This window comes from Ambystoma mexicanum, chromosome 1q (genome assembly GCF_040938575.1).
Source record: "Ambystoma mexicanum isolate Mex_15411 chromosome 1q, UKY_AmexF1_1, whole genome shotgun sequence".
NCBI lineage: Eukaryota > Metazoa > Chordata > Amphibia > Caudata > Ambystomatidae > Ambystoma > Ambystoma mexicanum.
In genome coordinates this window covers 1,228,320,711-1,228,339,070 of record NC_090922.1, presented here as the reverse complement: position 1 = coordinate 1,228,339,070, position 18,360 = coordinate 1,228,320,711, and the positions used below count along the sequence as shown (strand labels likewise).

Genomic DNA, 18,360 nt, shown 5'->3' with positions numbered 1-18,360 from the left:
AGATTGCCACAGGGGTACTGCGAGTCACCCTCAATTTTCAACAGAGTAATACAGATGGACTTGGGTAACATTGAAGTGGAAAGCACAGTGTTGCAGTATGTTGATGACATAATAATTTGCAGCACAAACGAAAAAAGATGCAGAGAGGACTCATTGAAGATGCTGACAATATTGGCTGAAAAGGGTTACAAGGTAGAAAAAGAAAAGTTACAGTACTGTCAGGAACAGGTACTATACATTGGTCAGCTCATATCCCAATACGGAAGAAAGATTGCACCACAAAGAGCACAGGCCATTTCAAAAACGCTGTTGCCCCAAACAGTGAGGGAACTGCAGCAGTTCCTGGGACTGTGCAACTACTGTAGAGCATGGGTATTTGATTACAGCTCATACACAGGACCCCTACTTGAGGCATTAAAAGAAGCTAACAAAGGGGAGAAAAAATTGGGGTGGACAATGGAAATGAAAGAGGCCTTTGATGAACTGAAAGATGCAATATCAACTGCTCCGGTACTGGCCACCCCAGATTATGAACGACAATTCTTTATATTTTCACATTGCGACTCAGCAGTAATGAAAGCAGTGTTGGCTCAAAAAACAAGCATGGGTTACAAACCAGTAGCGTTTTACAGTGGTCACTTGGACCCTGTGATGTTAGGACATTTCCCTTGCGAACAAGGTCTCGCCGCAGCTGCCTTTGCGGTAGAGAAAGCATCATCAATCACAATGGGGTGCCCAACCACACTATTTGTGGACATGCACTATTTGCAATATTGAACAAGCCTAAGCCCACACTAACCACGCAGAGGGCGTCAGGTTATGAGATCATCTTATCTAGAACAGAATTATCAATTGTTAGATGCAGCACAGTTAATCCTGCAAGGTTTATAGCAGAAGTAATTGAGGAAGGAGACTATGCACATGATTGTACACAGACTACCGAAATGTACTCATGTACTAGAAAAGTTGAAGAGAACGCACTAGATGGAGGAGAGCTCTTGTTCATTGATGGGTCATCAACAATAGACCAAAGTGATGGGATAAAGAGAACTGGGGCAGCAGTGGTAAAAATGACAGAGGAACCGGTGTGTGTGGCGTTGAAATGCGCACAATTACCACAGCATTACTCTGCTCAAGCAGCAGAATTGGTTGCACTGATCTTGGCATTGAAGGAAAGCTTTGACAAAAGAGTGACTATATATTCTGACAGCGCATATGTCATGTCTACTGTCCACTCAGGATTGTCCAAATGGAGGAGAAGAAGGTTTAGGAGAGCTGACGGCACCCCTGTGCAACATGCTCTCTTATTAGCTGAACTAATTGAAGTAATAAATGACCCCCAAGAATTAGCCTTGGTCAAATGTACCGCACACACTAATGGAGAAGATCATATCTCAAAAGGAAATGCAGCAGCAGACGCACATGCGAAGTATGCTGCATATTTTGGTGAGATTTGGAACCCCCCAGAGTCAGAGAGAGGGAGAGGGAGGGGGATAGCTAAAGAGATGTTGATAAGAGAGGGGTACACCCATCTCCCAGCCACATAGATAATGGAGCTACAAGCGGCTGCACCAATGGCAGAAAAAGAAATATGGGTAAAAAGAGGATGTACAATGTCACCAACTGACGCACTATGGTGCCAGGGTAACACTGGAAAGATGGTAATGCCATTGGCACTATTGAACACCGCCCTGAGCCAACTCCACCACCCGGCCCACACAGGCAAGGAAATTATTGCAGCACGAATTAGGGAAGATTGGTTCTGTCCCGAGTTAAATTCCCATGTGACAAATTTTATCAGCAATTGTCTCACATGTCAACAGTTCACGGCCGGTCACACGCTGAAAGTGATAAAAGGTACTATACCCGGCCAGAGGGACCCTTCCTGCACATCCATATTGACTATGTTGACATGATCAACGTATGTCAAGGAAATAGGTATATGATTGTAGTAGTATGCCCATTCTCCAGGTGGATTGCGGCAGGACCCTGCTCACACCCAGATGCATTCAGAGCAGCTAAATTTATAGTGAGGGAGGTTTTCCCCAAGTGGGGAGTGTGCGAGGTACTGCGGTCGGATAATGGCCCGCATTTCGCTAATGAAATGTTCCAGCACATCACATCCTTACTGAACATCAAGCATAAATTTGCATGTGCATATCACCCGCAGGCCAACAGTGTATGCGAACGCCTGAATGGCCTACTGAAGGAGGCAATTGCAAAGATACAGCAAACAACAAAGAAGAGTTGGTTGTATTGCCTTCCGCTAGCTCTATTTGAGCTGAGGAATAGACCAGGCTCCGACCACCACCTCACTCCTCACGAGGTGGTGACCGGACGTCAAATGCACCTTCCTCTAACGCCAACATCAAGAGCATTCACAGATTATGAAAATACTGCAACTGTTCTTGGTGATGAAATGTACCAATATGTGTCTTCTTTGATTACTAGTGTAGTGTTTGTGTCTCAACAGCTCGAGCGCACGCGGGGCGGGTCTAAGAGTGATCAACAAGAAGACGCGGATAAAGAAGTGGAAAAGGAAAAACTGTGCAAAATTGCTAAAGGTGACCACGTGCTACTCCGCAATTTCAATAGAAAGTGGAACAGCCCACGCTTCACTGGCCCCCACCTGGTAGAGGAGGTATCTACGAGAGCAGTAAAGTTGCAGGACAAACGTGCTTGGAATCACCTACACGACGTAAAGATCTGTAAACTCCAGACCCGCCCTAGCGTCACCGATAGGGCCATTGGAAGAACAGCAACAGCGTTACACACGGAGGAAGAGACTTCTACCACAGCTGACGACCTAAGTGTCTCCATACCCTGCCACCCCCCAGATTCCCCAGAGACAACTACTGAAATAGAAAGGGGTAATTCCCATACCGCCCACCCCATGGTCACACGATCAAAGAATAAAGAGACTTCCGCCAGTTGAGCCCCAAACCCTCTGCCCATCGACCCCCTACCCACTGCAGTAATCACCCAACTGAAGGACATTGTCTTGCACATATACACATGTAAACACTTGAATGTTCTCTTTTTTCTTTCTCGCACATGCAGGTACCGCGTATTATTGTATTGCTAAGAAAACAGATAACTAACAAAGTTTATTGCCCAGGAGGAGATGCTTCCCTCAGACGATAACTACCCTGAAGAGCTATCACACCAATTTGTCTATCACATAAAAAGGCCAAAGTACCTGAAAAGAAGGAGGGTACGTGTCTACTACACAGCATTTCTCTTGGCCATAGAACAATCAATGCCCCATCTTCACCACACTTGCCTGCCCTAAGAGATAGATCGCTTAGATTGGCGTGGGAACAGCTCTTCGCCTGGGCACTGAACGACTACTTGATAGGGAGAGCTTGAAAACAACAACTAACACTAATAACAAGCATATTGAGAATTTTCAGGCGGGCAACTTTAACGTCGCAAGAATAAGCTGCCGGACTGCAGCAAGGTAAGAGCAAAATGCTGGTGAGACTAGCCTCTGTAATAAAGATGATAGGGATTTTAATGATCACCGGGTTTTTGGCTGCCTCTGTATGGCAGAAAAGTTATGCTATCAATATTTTGGCTGTACCCAAACCTAATATACCCCCACCCACGGCTGCAACAGGTGTTACGTCAGGTGGTACTAGCAAAATTCCACACAAGGGAAATAGAGTTAAACGCAGCACATACTCAGATAATAAAGGTATTGACAACTACATACAAGATTCAGCACACGTCTCGAACAACATGTGGTACCAACACATGACCCAAATAGGTAAGCAGACAACAGAAGACAGCTGCTACGTCTGCTCATTGATCCCATACGCCATGAGCGCTTCTCGAACTTTCGTTGCCACGGAAATAGATGAAAAGACAGCACGATGTATAGTATACTTGGCACTGTTCCAAACGAAGGGGAGATTTCAAGGGACGGTGGTGCACCTGGTATGGAAAACGCGAGACACATATCCATACGAAAACAACTTCCTCAAGACTTATTTGAGTTACCATAAGACCAGTTTGCATGCTGAAGCATTCAGATACATGACAAGTGGCCCTGAAAAATGAGAAACAAAGAAAGTATCACTACAATACCTACCATGTGATTGGTACGCCACTGAAGTTCCTGGTAAACAAGGATGTTGGGAAAGACCACTGGTAACGATAACAGGGAAGGTGTACATGGACAACAAATGGGACATAGGAGTGGTTGGCAGCAACATGGTAACGAGAGAAAATATTACGACTATTGCTGAACACAATGACAGATGTTGGATGACTTGGGTCAAGTAGGTACCCATGCTAACGTGGATAGAGAAGGATGAAGACCCAATAACAATACTGCCGCTGTCTGCACCTAAGGTATGCTACCAACATAGAGGAGAAGTGGACGTGGGATACAACACCAACTGTGCAAGCGTGATGGAGTTACCTGAGGGGGGAGCAGGAACAGCAGTATTAATGGACCATTACTGGGCCTGCGGAGACAAGGCATACCACACACTGCCCCCTCTGTGGAATGGTATATGCACAATGGTACACGTTAATGTACCATCATTAGTGGTACCCCAGAAACATGTGAACGTGGCGAACTTCCCTAAAATGGATGAAGGAAACAAGAGGAAGAAGAGATCTGTACAACCTCAGAAGGGGCCCGAGAACCAAAACAACAGCAACAACACTGTCCTGAATAGAAAGAAAAGACAAGGAGAACCTCTGACAGGAAATTACCTATGGGTAAGGTCGGAAACAGTACTCACTTCAATCCCACCAGAACACAGACTATTCAGCAGAGGAGCAATGTTCTTCTCCTCAATAACACATCCGGGACTACAAGCTTACGCAAACGCAAAATGGCTCCAGATAACTCGATGGGAACTAATGATGACAATTAATTCTACAGTAAATGGATTCAACGCAATAAAAGAGGAACTGCGAGCAGTAAGGATGGTAGCACTACAGAACAGATATGTACTGGACCTCCTTACAGCAATGGAAGGAGGAGTTTGCGCAAAGATAGTACAATCCTGCTGCACATTCATTCCTGCCAACGATGCTGACAATGGTACACTGACAGAAGCAGTATCACAACTGGCCCAGATGCACTCCAAAATGATGGATGAAAGTAAAGGAGTGAAGAAGGATGACAGCTGGTTTTCACTGTTATGGTCATGGATGCCATCTTGGCTGTCGGACGGACTGAAGATTATAGTTGGATGCATAATACTGGCTGGAGCTGCACTGATCATAATTAGATTTTGGAAGGCCCGGAAGACACGCACCACAGACGAAATGATCAAAATGGTTGGTATGCACCCTTGATGCCGGCAGATGATGGCCAGCACACAGGCACAATAATAAAACAGAGAGAAAAACTGCGCAAACAGATCATCACCAACCACCTGGACCCACCATCTGTGAAGCTCGAAAACCTAAGAAACCCAAGGAGCTACATAGGGAAATGGGTATACTGCACACCTGGAGGAACCTGTGTATATATGTATTGGTCATTTGAAGACCATGTCAACCACTGTGGACATTTGGGAGGAGTAACTAAAATATGGAGAGTGAGAGGAGATAAGGAAAAGGATATGTTTGTGGTCAACAAGTCGACCAGAGGGGGGACTGAAGTGGGAGAATGGAACAAAAGGCTCCCACCAATCCCCTCACACCCCTGGCCTAGAGGATCGCGGCCCAGACACCCGCCACGAGAGGAGTTTGCCCATCTACCAGATGACCAAATACCCTGTTACAGGAACATACGGATGTGCCCACCAGCCTGCCCACCAGCCTGCCCTGACCATGTCGACACCCGCGGCATGGATGAACTCGACTGAACCATTCAACAGTAAATGAACACATCGTTAGAGATGCCATGACGACCTAGCCAACGGTCAGCACACCCGTGCAAACATGCACACTGGACACTCCCACACCAATCCACACGAAGAACATATTCAGTGCTATGACGTAGGTGACGGACACACCCACTGACGCGCATCTTTATTATTTTTCACATAGGTTTTTCAAAATGCAGAAACGCAAGACGCACAATGAACTCATCTAAAATGCTTGCTCATGCTTCTCCTAAACCCATGCATTGCAATAAGAAATATAACGAAGACATGATTTTGGGGATACAGCAATATGATACCATAACCTAAAGCGCTGTGCATCAAACGTCTCGACCTATGCACCAGGCCCAAGTAGGCCGCAAGCAAGAACCTCCATGAACATTGAACGAGCAAGAGTACAGTTGCTGACCCTGCAGAATGGGCCCGGCGAGAGCAGACAGTCAAGGGCACAATGTTGCAAACTCGCATGCCGCAAGCCGACGCCAAGGTCACACCTGCAAATTAAGCCAGGCACACAGTGGAAAATGCAATATTAAATGTGCAGAATTCTGCCTCAACCACGGTCTCTCCTCAAGTGACCAAGCCGAACCTGACAGGGTGCCAGGCCCAGGAGGAGGGAGGCGCCTGGATCCCACGTTTTAAGGCACAGGCAGATACAATTAAGCTACTCAATGGACATCTGCGGCGGTGGGAGTAGTCTGCCTTCCAGCATATGAATAAATCCTCACATTGTCTGCACATACCCATAGTGATACATTGTTGCAAATGACAGGTGCACCGCGAGCTGGGAACAGCGATGGTCCCAGACTGGGGGGCTCGCGAGTGGACCAATCAGAACATGGGGCTCTTATCACTGACGCCATTAACATTAGCCAATCCTCAGGGGTCTTCATGTAACAATTTTCATGTATCAAATTGAAGGGACAACCCAAGTATACCACCTGACTGACCCTCAACCACTAACAACGTTCTCTATACGTATGCTATACTAACCCTACCACTCGAGGAACCAATCCAGAGTGCCGATAGGTTTTTTGCTAACTTTCCCAGGTGACGCAAGTAGCGCGTCATACTAAGGTAAAAAGGGCCTGCGAGCCCCACGATGGGAGAGAGAGTGTCAGGACGGACGCGTACGATCCTTGACCCATCCCTGCCATTTTGTTTAATAAACAGCAGAATCACCTTGCTTCTTGCGTGTGCCTCATACTCATTTTTTGGGATACACGGGAGGAGTTGGGGCCTCCCTGCCCGGAGGTCTGCGGACGGCCCAGCCAACCCCGGGAGAATTTCCCCCCGACACAGTGGTTGATATTGTCTGCTTCCTTTGGGTAGGCAGGGATCGATATTGCCTGCTTCCTTTGGGTAGGCAGTGGTTGATATTGTCTGCTTCCTTTGGGTAGGCAGTGGTCGATATTGCTTCCATTGGGTAGGCAGTTGTCGATATTGCCTGCTTCCTTTGGGTAGGCAGTGGTCGATATTGCTTCCTTTGGGTAGGCAGTGGTTGATATTGTCTGCTTCCTTTGGATAGGCAGTGGTCGATATTGCTTCCTTTGGGTAGGCAGTGGTTGATATTGCTTGGATCTCCTTTACCTGTACTGCTAATAAAGATGGAGAACGTCTACTTCCTCCAACTTGATGAATTTCAGAATTTCAGGGGAGATGATGTAGCGAGTTCGCCCATCAGCAAACTCATGCGAGCAAAACCTCACAAATGATTAAAAACCTGGTCTTCAGGTCAGTCTCTGCACGCCCTGTTGATTCACTGGGGGCTGGCACCTCTTAGTGCCCTCACCCATATGCGCAGCGGTGGGGCTATGAAGCAGCAAGAACAAACGGTAACGGAGTTTTGGCCCCAGCAGATTCCAGCGAAGTAGATTTATTTGAATAGTTTTCATTGAATTTTGCCGCAAATATATGTGGGGTGTGGGTTTAGGCTAATGATTAATGTTGGGGTGTTAAGGTGGGCTTCTGGGGGGGTCTCCCAAGCATATATTGGTGGCAAAGATAACCTTTAAAAAAAAAAAAAACGAAATCTACTGGGATAACATTTTTTTGACCAAATCACACAGAACCGAACAATTCACAAATGGACGTTAGCATCGACGTCATTTTGTTTCTTAACTTGTATACTTCTGAGGGCAAGCAGGGTCTGAGAAAAGGAGGGGTTGGCTGAAAGAAGGGGGCCTTGGCAGCAAAATGATATTGTGCATTTGCACGGCTGAATGCTGTCATGTTATATTGCCTTGTAAAGAAAGACAGATAACGCTGACGGAAGGTTCGAGACTCTCTGGAGTGACAGCGCATTTACCGGCAATGGACTACCGTTGTGGAATACTGCCCCCTCCCCCCGCCCCATGAGAATACTACCATAATTATTCTGACTTTTCATGAGAAGCCTTACTGACGTGTACAGGAAGGATGCTCTCTGCCAACAAGGCCTGCCTTAAAACGTGTGCCTTCATGTACCAGTTGAATTCATCTCTGTACTCTTGCAACGATGTACTTTTCTAGTGCCAGAAAGGCACAAAAAATCATATAAGCTCAAAAAGGTAAGAACTGATAGATAAGATCGGCTGTTAATGTGATATTCGCGGATTATATCGCAAATAAACCCTGTGCTTGACGCCGCGGATTGAGCCAGCTTTATCAAGTCTACCTTGGGTGTCATAGGCGCGCTTTGGGGAACACAGTGGAGAGCACGTGCCACCAGAGGGCGCTGTTGCTAGGGGTCTGCGGACGGGGAATGCAACATGCATCGTGGTCTCTTGCTAGAGATTTTGGAAAGGGACTGAGGCGGGGGCCGGGGGAGGGAGAGCGAGGGAGAGAGATCAGCCTCGACCCCTTGCTGCCTCTGGGAACAAGAAAAATTGTTGTCTCGAAACGCTCAGTTGAGCACCGGCTCATGGACAAGAGCTAGAGGAGCTGCCCCCCCACCCACCCACCCACTCTGTGCTGGTTCACAGAAGTTACTCGCGGGGCAGGGAATGAAAGGACAAGCCTATGAAATACAAAGGGGCCGGAGCCAATAGCTACCTCGGATCCAACCTCTCCGCTGGGGCAGGGAGGAGAGCCAGCGAGCCCACGAGACGCGGTGTGGATGTCCCGCGTATCCCGGAGCAGCACTAAACTCGGAGAAATGCACCCGGGAAGCCAGAGGCGGCCCCCCGGCGGCGCGGCCTGGCACCCCGGCTTCTGGCTGCTGGCTATGGCACTGGGGACTGGACTTGTGCAGCGCAGAGCGGAAGGTAAGGGCGCCGGATGGAGCGGCTTTCATTGTGCTCTGAAGTTGTGCTTTCTTGGAAAGTGGCCGCTGGCTGGCAGAGTAGACGGTGCGGGGAGTGCGCCTGGGCGCTGGTGATGGAGAGGGGGGCGGGGGCGCTGCTCACAGGCACACGGCCCCCTGTGTGGGGATGTATTTGTGTTTACAGGGAAGTGGGTGCGTGTCTGTTTATGTTTATCTGTCATTATGCACTGGAGCTTAGTTAGGGATGGGGAAAACATCTGCGGCAAACAGTCTGCGTCTTAAGTGATCGTGGGTGCCGCTATTGGTTTGTGTATGTGTGATAGCCTTCCATCGTTCGCATGAGTTTGCTTATGCGTTGTTTTTTGTGGGTGTGTTGGTGGTGTGTTTAGACCTCTGGATGCTTGCAGCTGTTTTCTTGTCTACATCTGGCAGTGCTTATTTTCACAAGTGTATTTTCGGTTGCGTCTCTTTAGTGTGTGTATCTTTGGGGGACTTCTGTGTTGCTGTGAGAGTGCTGCACACTGCTTGTGTTGGTCTGCCAGTTGTTCGTCTGTGTGCGTGCATCTGTGTGCTTGCTGTGTTGTGTGTTTACCCTTTTGCTGCTGTGTGTCGCTGAGTGCTGGTTTTCGTGGGAGGCCTGTGTGTGTGTGTGTGTGCCATGCATCCTCTACAAAGCATGACGTGGGTTTGCAGGAGAGAGGTGTGGCGTGTGTTTGCAAGTCTGCGCGAGCATGGTGACTTATGTTGTAAATGTGTGATTCTGTGCTTGGCTGTGATCGCGTGCTTGTTTTTTGTGTTGGTCAAGATTCCGGAATGTGTCTACCTGGGAGAGGGCGAATGTGTGTGTATGTGGAGTGCGGGTTGGTGGGCCCGCGCGCACGCTGTGTGTGTGTGTGCGCGGTGTGTTGTGTGAGTGTGTATGCGTGTGTTTGTGAATTCGCTGGCTTGTCACACACACAGCCTTTCATATACGCCTTGCCTCATATCTCCACGGGCCCCCAGGCACACCGGGCCCAGTCTTTTGTGCTCCTCGGTGTGTGTCACGATGTCCACTTGCCGGCTCCTTGCTGGCGGTCAGCAGCCCCTCTTTCTGAGTTTTCACGGGGTGAGGAGGGTGGGCTGGAATGCGGGCCCTGGGGACAAAGCTTGGGATCGAGTGAGTTACGAGTCGGGCCCTCCTCCATGAACAAGGCCACCGCGAGTGCCCATCTATCAGCTGAACGGCCCGGTCGTTATCATCCGCGACCCTGAATGGCGATGGGGGCCTGGCAGCGTGCGCCCGCCAGGAGCAGGGCCCTGAACCCCGGCCTTCTTAAACTGTCATGAGTGCGCTTTTTGTCCCCCTTAAATGCGCACTTTCTGTGGCCGTCCCGGGAGACAATGGGGACAGTTAGTGAAAAGGCAGTAATGAATGCCCCCAGCGTGGTCCCCTCTGTGGGGCGTCTGCGGTGCTGCCCCGGGCACACAATGCACGCGGAATGAGAGCATCGCTGGGCCACAGCGTGGGCGCATTCTGCGCGCACAAACGTTGATTAAACCCGTCAAGGCCCCCTGCTTCACGTGGGGGCCCCTCAGTGGCCGTTTACTGTGGCTCTCTGCTCTGACCTGTTGCACACTTAAATACACCATTGTGAGCAACTGAGAACGTGGATTAACTATTACAGGGGCAGCCCAGCTTTTCTAGCAAGCGTCAGTCGTGAGCAACGGTGTGAATGTCATATAATATACCCTAAAGTAATATGATACATATCAAAGAATGCACTATAATATGACGTTTTCCTGTAGCGCTTCATGGCGGATTTCTCGAACTTCTAAGCAGTGTATCTGTACTGAATCACCTGCCATTGTTGCGCACTTTAATAGTTAATCGACTTCGGAAGAATGAAGGGCTGAGTCGCCCAGGATTAAAATCTGCACGTTGCAGGCAGGGCCCATGTAGGGGGCCAGCACTTAACGTGTAAGCTATCCTCCCGGGCGAGCTTTAGATAGCTGGAGATATAGACAGAAAGATAAGGCGATCCGTTGATCGATAATATGGATGGAGAAATAGAGTTATGGATAGATAGACATATTAATTATGTGATTAATAAGACAGCTGGATAGATTGACAACATCGATAGATACATAGGTAGATCAATTGAGCGATCAGATAGAGAAATGAATACATGGATTGATAAATAAGATGATGGGTAGATAGATACATTGATCAATTATAGATCGATCGAGATACACTGGTCAGTTGATTAGATAGATAGGCCGACAGAGAATGCAGATAGCCACGCCCCCCGATGGCTGGAAACGGCAGAGGCGGGTCCTGGGATAGGCAGAGGGACAAGGCAGGCGGGGACCTGCCTCTCTGGCTCCCCCTGTAGCTAAATAGAGAGGCAGCAATGTGGGCAATGTGCCTGCTCAGGGGGGAAGGGGGGAAGGGGGGTGGGGGGAGCTGTCAGCAGGACCTCGTTGGGGATCTCCTGCGTGAGTTGGCCGCTAGCTCCGTGTGTTTCCTGAAGACTCGCAGGAGTAACTATGGCGGGAGTCTGCCTGTGTCAGGGGGGCCTTGGCCGCTATGATATGATATGATGGGTTATTTATAACGCGCTGAATACCCAGAGGTTTTTAAACGTGGACACCGGGTTCGAACCTGTGCTGCTCAGCATCGTCTTGCTTCCAAGGAGAGCACGTTGCCTCTGAGCTATCGATTAATGGCCGTTCAGCGCAGTGATGTCTTTCCCCATGTGGACTGGCGGACCATACACCGAGCCCTGGGTCTGGGGGTGCTTCTTGGGGCACAGCCCCCTTGCCTTTTTGGTGACGTCAGGAGTTGTCTCTGAGGCTGTTGAGAGTTGCGACCGTTCATCACTTTTTCCCCCGAAAAGCTTCTCATGCACCCCAATAAGTCCGACCAGCTTGCGCTCACATGCACCCCAATAAGTCCGACCAGCTTGCGCTCACTTCCCAGGCCCCTCCCCCTTCCTACAGTGGAATATTACATCGGCGTGGGGGCCGGGGCAGCACGGGCGCATTTACACACTCCTCGCTGGACATTTTGCCAGACCTGTTTTGCTGTTACACAAAACAGATCGCCCTAATTGAGCATATCCCTCTTTGGCCCCCTAAGATGCTGAAACGGGTTCCCTTACGCTCAAGAGAGATTTTAGGAATCTAGACGGGCATTTCGGAAGCGTTTGGTATCCAGGACAGTATTTGCGCCTGCTACACTATCCATCCTTTCTTATCGAGGCTGCCCACAACAACACACGCGTAGAAGTGAGCCAAAGAAGTGTGGCGCAGATTGTGAGGGCCACTGTGCGCTCGCATCTCTGCAGACCTGGCTCGCGCCCTGGAAGACCCCTAGCAACAGACGGGACTTGTTTGGTGTAGGAAGCGCTGGCCGTGGATGCAAGGGAGGCAGGCCTTGCCAGCAATGCCAGCTACTCCTCGGTGTAGTCCCCATACCAAGGCTCGGTACTCATTAGCCAACTGACTGACCAGCTTGTGCGTCCACGGTGATGAGCATTAATGGGCCAGCTGCTCCAAATGCAGTATTATAGGGTCCGATTCGTGTAATATTTGCCCGGTTCAAAGTGATTTTGCACTGCTGAAAAGAGACTTTGCTCCGCCGACACAAACCCTGATTCATGGAACCATGCACAGTGTATTTTTGCAGTGCAAAGTCCGAGTGCATTGTCATTTGTGCAGCACAAAATGACTTTGCCCGGACTTTGCACGACAAAAACACACTTTGCACGGTTCCATGAATCAGGGTTTGTGTCGGCAGTGCAAAGTCACTTTTCAGCAGTGCAAATTCACTTTGAACCGGGCAAATAGTACATGAATCGGGCCCTAAATGTCCACCTGTTCCAGAGGTGGACTGGTTCACTTTAACCTTTGTATGAGGGGCCTAGAGAGTCACCCAAGGGCCTCAAAAGACAGTGAGATGCTGTACCCATTCCCCTGTTACCCACAGCAGGGAGCTGGCGCAAGGCAATTCCCTTATGAACTGCTATAGGGTTCTATAATTCCCCGCCAGGTATTTTTTCGTGGAGTTTTTTGTCACAGTTTTTTTATTTTTATTTGGGGGTTCCCCCAATTCCTTCTTCCCAGTTTTTAACTACCTATTCCCCACACCCCCCCTATCTCGCATATCCCTTTACCCCCCCCCATATTTTTTGATGAGTTTTTTATCCAAAAATCGACAGCCAAAACTTTGCGGAAAAAAAACCCTAGCGAAGAATTAACGTTGTACCAGTACTGTTGCAAGCGCATACCTCTTGCGACCACAATGCACTGTCCCTCCTGTGATAGGTCCCCCCGCACCCCACATTCTGCAAGTGCACTGCTTCACTGCACCAGCAGGGTGCAGTAGTTTTCTTCACTTGCGGACGCGCACGGCCCATGCCTATGTGGAGAAAGCGCGCGCATGAATCGGCCCCCCCTGATTGTAACAGTGGCCACACATGAGAACTTGCTGGGGAGGGAAAGAGCAGTTCCTAGTCTGAAATTACATTTCCCCTCACCCCAAATCTCTGTTTTCCAAACACAGCAAATGGCTTATTTGATTCTTACTCTGCATGGAAGAGATTTGCCTAAAAAGACGATGTGCTGTGATGCAGCAAAGAAAGAAGTAACCAGTGCTGGCATTGAGCCGGATTCCCCCGGAATTGCGACCCAGCCCAAAATTCTCTCGAGATAAATGCAGTCTCGGGAGGATAGCTCAGGGGCAGCGTGCTCGCCTTGGAAACAAAACGACACGGAGTAACACAGGTCTGATCCCTGGATCCGCGCTTAGAAAGCTCTGGGTATTAAGTGCGTTATGAATATCATATCATATCATGTGCACCCTTGACGTGGTTTAGTAGTGTGTTCGGACTGCTTCAAACAGCACACGCCGGGATTCTACTCCAGGTCATTAAAACTAGGGGCACGGGTCAAGTCATCTAGCACAGGACAGATGGCGTTTGCCTTTCGTAAAATCAACACACACACAAAACCAAGAGAGGATATTTTCTTCTAATAGCATTTCTGAAACCGTTAAAAGGTATGCATGTTTTAAACTCCAAGAAACGATACACATGTTTTCCCTGGAACATGCAGTACCGAAACGGGACATTTCACCTTTAGTTCAGTATTTTTCATCAGGTGATGTAGTGCAGTGATGAAGTGTCTTGCCTGCAAACCTGACGACTGCGGTTCGATCCCTGAGGTCGCCTTCAATTCATGAATTCAAAGAAGACCCTCAATGTTTATCATTTTAGCTGGAGCAGACTGAGTCCACCCTCTGAAAAAAAGTGGGTGGACTCCGTCCACCTGCGTGTACCCTCCACTGAACCCTGATGGGGGTGATACCATTCCCTGCAGGACCACTTGAACGTCTGACCATGATGCTTGTGATGGTTGCCCTTCTGCAGGAAATATTTATACACAGCTTTTTAGGCTTAAAAGGTGTGCACCTTTTTTACTTTGCCAGCTCGCTCCTCTCTCTGCATACTTTTCAGGTGTTCATGATTAATCTTCTGAGAGGCAAATATTTGTTAATGGGGTAACCCCCCAAACCATTGGTGGGAACCACAGTGAATCATTTCCATTTCCAGCAGTTGTGAGAATTGCTCCCGAAACCTGAAACTGCAACTTTAGGGGGTCAACTGACAGGACTGATGCACACCAGTTGCATATCCTCAAAAGAGCACTGATAAGCCTCCCTTCTCACCACACAACTATGTATAAGAGGCATGATAAAATGTACGATTCTTGCGACGAGTGAGCAATCATCATCGTTTTTATCAATGAGTGGAATAGGACTATTGCATTTTGGGCGAAAGAATTATGTTGTGTTATTTTGAGATTAGTTGGGGGGTTTGTAATGCTCAACGGGACTCAGTGTAAATGTATCAAATAATTGTTCATGGCTTTCAGAGGAACATTTTGCATTACTCTTTTTTGAACCACTTTGAGAAGTTGCCCTGACTCTACCTTGCCTTTCTTACTCTCATTTTCATTTCATTTGGATACCACCAATTATGGAGTACGTATTTGAAAGGTCTGTCAAACTGGACATGTTCAGGCGAATTCACCTCAACGTGTCTATCGTCACGATGCATAGAAAACAAATTGATTTTCGGCCTATGCCCATTCATTCGAAAAAGGTGCTCCCACTGCACGAACGCGCAGCAAAAAACAGTGGACGTATTAGCGTCAAATAAGAAACAAGTTGGGCACAAAGCTTTGTGGGTATTCCTTTTTTGGGTTTGGGGTAAATCAATCCAGTAGTTTAAAAAAAAAAAGTTTGACAGAGAAAGGATGATCCGGTCCAAAAAACATTTATATATCTCCCATAGTGCATTTCAGTCAGAAATGAAAAGCCGCAAAGCCGCCATTTTTGTTTTTTGCTTGATGCAAGCAATTTCAGCTGTAATCCAATGGCAATGTGAAAAAGAAAACCTGTTTAAAATGGTAGTTGGATGGAAATGGGTTGGGAGAGGGAGAGGACCAAATGGTTTAGTTGGGCACTTTAGGTATGGCTGGAGAGCGCATTTTGAGTCACATCATTTTCATCTCAATGCCCAAATCCCATGTGTGATACTAGTGGGAAAATCATAAAATGCGATTGAAATTAAAAGTGCGTTCCGGAAAAGAGTATGGGATGTCAGAGGGCCAGAAGGGATTTATGCAAAGGGGGGGCAGGGAGACTAAAAAAGGAGGAGGGGTGCACATGCAGAGCGGCAGTGGGGATGGGAAAGGGTGGGGCATGCTCTTTTAGACTCATTGCTAGAGTGTGGGCATTGGAAGGTCAAGGCTGCTGGGATCTGTTTATTAACAGAGGGGGGGGTATGGACCACTGCCATAGGCATGGGAAAGGCCACTTTCTTTTCCGGCCAGGGCCACTGGGCATGGTAAGCGGGCCATGGATAAAATATGGCATAACAAAATCGTTGAAATCTAGTGAAAAACCTGAGAGAGTTAATATAAACCAATTGGTCATTCACTTGAGTTACCTCACTTCGCACTCCGTGTGACTAGCACCCTGATACCTGAGGGTTTGGTATGCTTCTATAAATGTAAAAACATAAATAAAACAAAAATAATAATAATAATAATTGATGGCAATAAAACCTAAGAAATGTCGTGGGTGTGAGAAGTGAAAACTATCTTACCTCAGCGCCCTCCTCCTATGTTGCTCAGCCCATCCCAGCAGCAGGGAACAACAATGAAATTGACATTGACATCCTGGGGGATTTCTTGGGGGGCGGGGGTACTCTTGATTTAAGATTGTTGTCACTTCTACTACCTGCCGAATTTCATAGGTTTTATTGCAACGAGTTTCTTTAATTTAACTTTCTCTTCACAAAATGTGTTTTTAACTGAATATGTATATGCCATATGTCTCTAACTGTCCTAGCTATATGTTGTTATAGTGGTATTGCAGAGCAGTCACAGTGTGTCCCTATTTTGAAAACGTGAAAATAATATCTTGACTTGAAAGCCCATAAAATGAGGCAGCACGAGACGATGGTGCTGCAGTGAGTACCATGTCGCGGGGTTTGCCGACTTCCTTTGGAACTCAGCGGCTCAATCTTCATTTAGTGAGCTGGTGTCTACACTATTAGAAGCCTCGCTGTGAGAGCACTTTTGGTGTTGTAAAGTATCATTAGCCTGCAAGGGTCCAGAAAGAACGATTTAAAGATGTCTCTGGAGCAGTAATGGAGGTGCTTGCAAACGGGGATTATTTGCACCCTTTTATAAAAAAGAGGAAACAGGGAAAATTGTCTCAACCTCACATATGTGTTAAGGCAACAAATAAAACAAAAATTGGGGGGACAAATAAAGGCCAGAATAAGAAAAAGGGTAATAAATAGTTCCAACATACCCACACTCCCGATTTTATGAGCAAACAAAAGACATTTGCATGCGTCAAGTTCACTTCTTCATTGAATTTTAATGTCAATTTCAAAGCAAGAGAGATCTAGCCTGCGTTCTACTTGTTTAACATGTTCCTAGTCTTTCTTTTTGTGTCACCCAATCTTAAATGCAGGCTAATGGTGCCCATAATGAGGGATAAACTGCTCAATAAAGCACAACAAGATGGCGTCAGACGAGTCCTGGTAGCTAGTCCTGGGCAGCCATGAGTTCCTTCTCAGGGCACGATGCATGAGTCCAGAGGACCTTTCCCGAGAAGGCTTCTGAGCTCTGCAGGGTAAATAACTTTGGTATTCCCCAAACCTGTGCCCAGGGGCTAGAGGTCCTCAGTCGGGAGCGCCACGTGCTGAAGACATCTTCCCCTTTCATTTCTATTCATACCTTTACCTGCCCTTTGCATAAACCACTGAACCACAACTGCTGCGGCAGGTAAAGGCCGCCATGCTCTGTTTATAGCGGTTCAACTTTTAGCCCAACCTATGGGAGAGATTTAATTTGTAAAGTTGCCTCATGCCTCCCATGTCTGCCCATGGGATCACCCTTTGACTGTTGCAACAGCATTTTAAGTTGATTGTGCAACTCACATTTATTGTGTGAGTTCTTTTCTCTACACTCTGTGATTACATCCGTGAGTTTACACACACACACACACTCTCTCTCTCTCTCTCTCTATCTCGCTCTCATTCTATCTTACTTAAGAATATCACCAAATAATATCCCAAGTATTTGAATTTCAATGGCAAACCAGTTCTGACAGTATCACTTTCAAGACACATTGCAAACCCAAACCTTCTTGGATGATTTTCAGTTTGATAGCGAGTCCTGGCTTCGCCTTCTCAAACAAATTAAACACAGACCCTTTATTAAAAAATCTTGCATTGCTGGGAGTAGAGACGGCTCCTTCTTAGGGCGTAGAAGCCGGGGCATGGTGTAGGTCAGATTTTTGGCTCCATGCAAGAAGAGTTTGAGCAAATAGCATTTTACAGTCATTGCAGCATTTACAGAGCAAATGAAGCCCAACAGCCCAAAAAAAGAAAATCTTAGGAAACTTATATATTTGGAGCCGTATGAGCTAACACAACTAGGCGTATCATTTCGACAGTGTGTTGTTTAAAATGTGTTATTTATTTATTCATAGCATTTAGGTAACACCCACACCCGTAGGTAACACAGCAATTGTACAGAAGATATAGTACAACATCCGTTGATATCAGAAAAGCGTGCAAAGTTAATCATATTTATCGAACAACCAGGTTTTCACAAGTCTCTTGAAGGCTGGATAGGAAGGTCCATTTTTGATAACAGGGGTTAAGGAGTTCCAAAGAGTGGGGATTGTCACATAGAAGCTATCGC

At 47.5% G+C, this 18,360-nt stretch overlaps 1 protein-coding gene across 1 annotated transcript in view; it reads left to right on the top strand.

Moving 5' to 3' along the window:
• The first annotated feature begins 8,624 nt into the window (after nucleotides 1-8,624).
• Nucleotides 8,625-18,360, top strand: part of ROR1 (receptor tyrosine kinase like orphan receptor 1) — an 871,402-nt gene continuing 861,666 nt past the window's right edge. Inside the window, exon 1 of the mRNA XM_069641996.1 lies at nucleotides 8,625-9,094. Coding sequence (XP_069498097.1) covers nucleotides 8,947-9,094 — 148 coding nt within the window. The 5' untranslated portion in view covers nucleotides 8,625-8,946. The remainder of the gene's footprint in view (nucleotides 9,095-18,360) is intronic.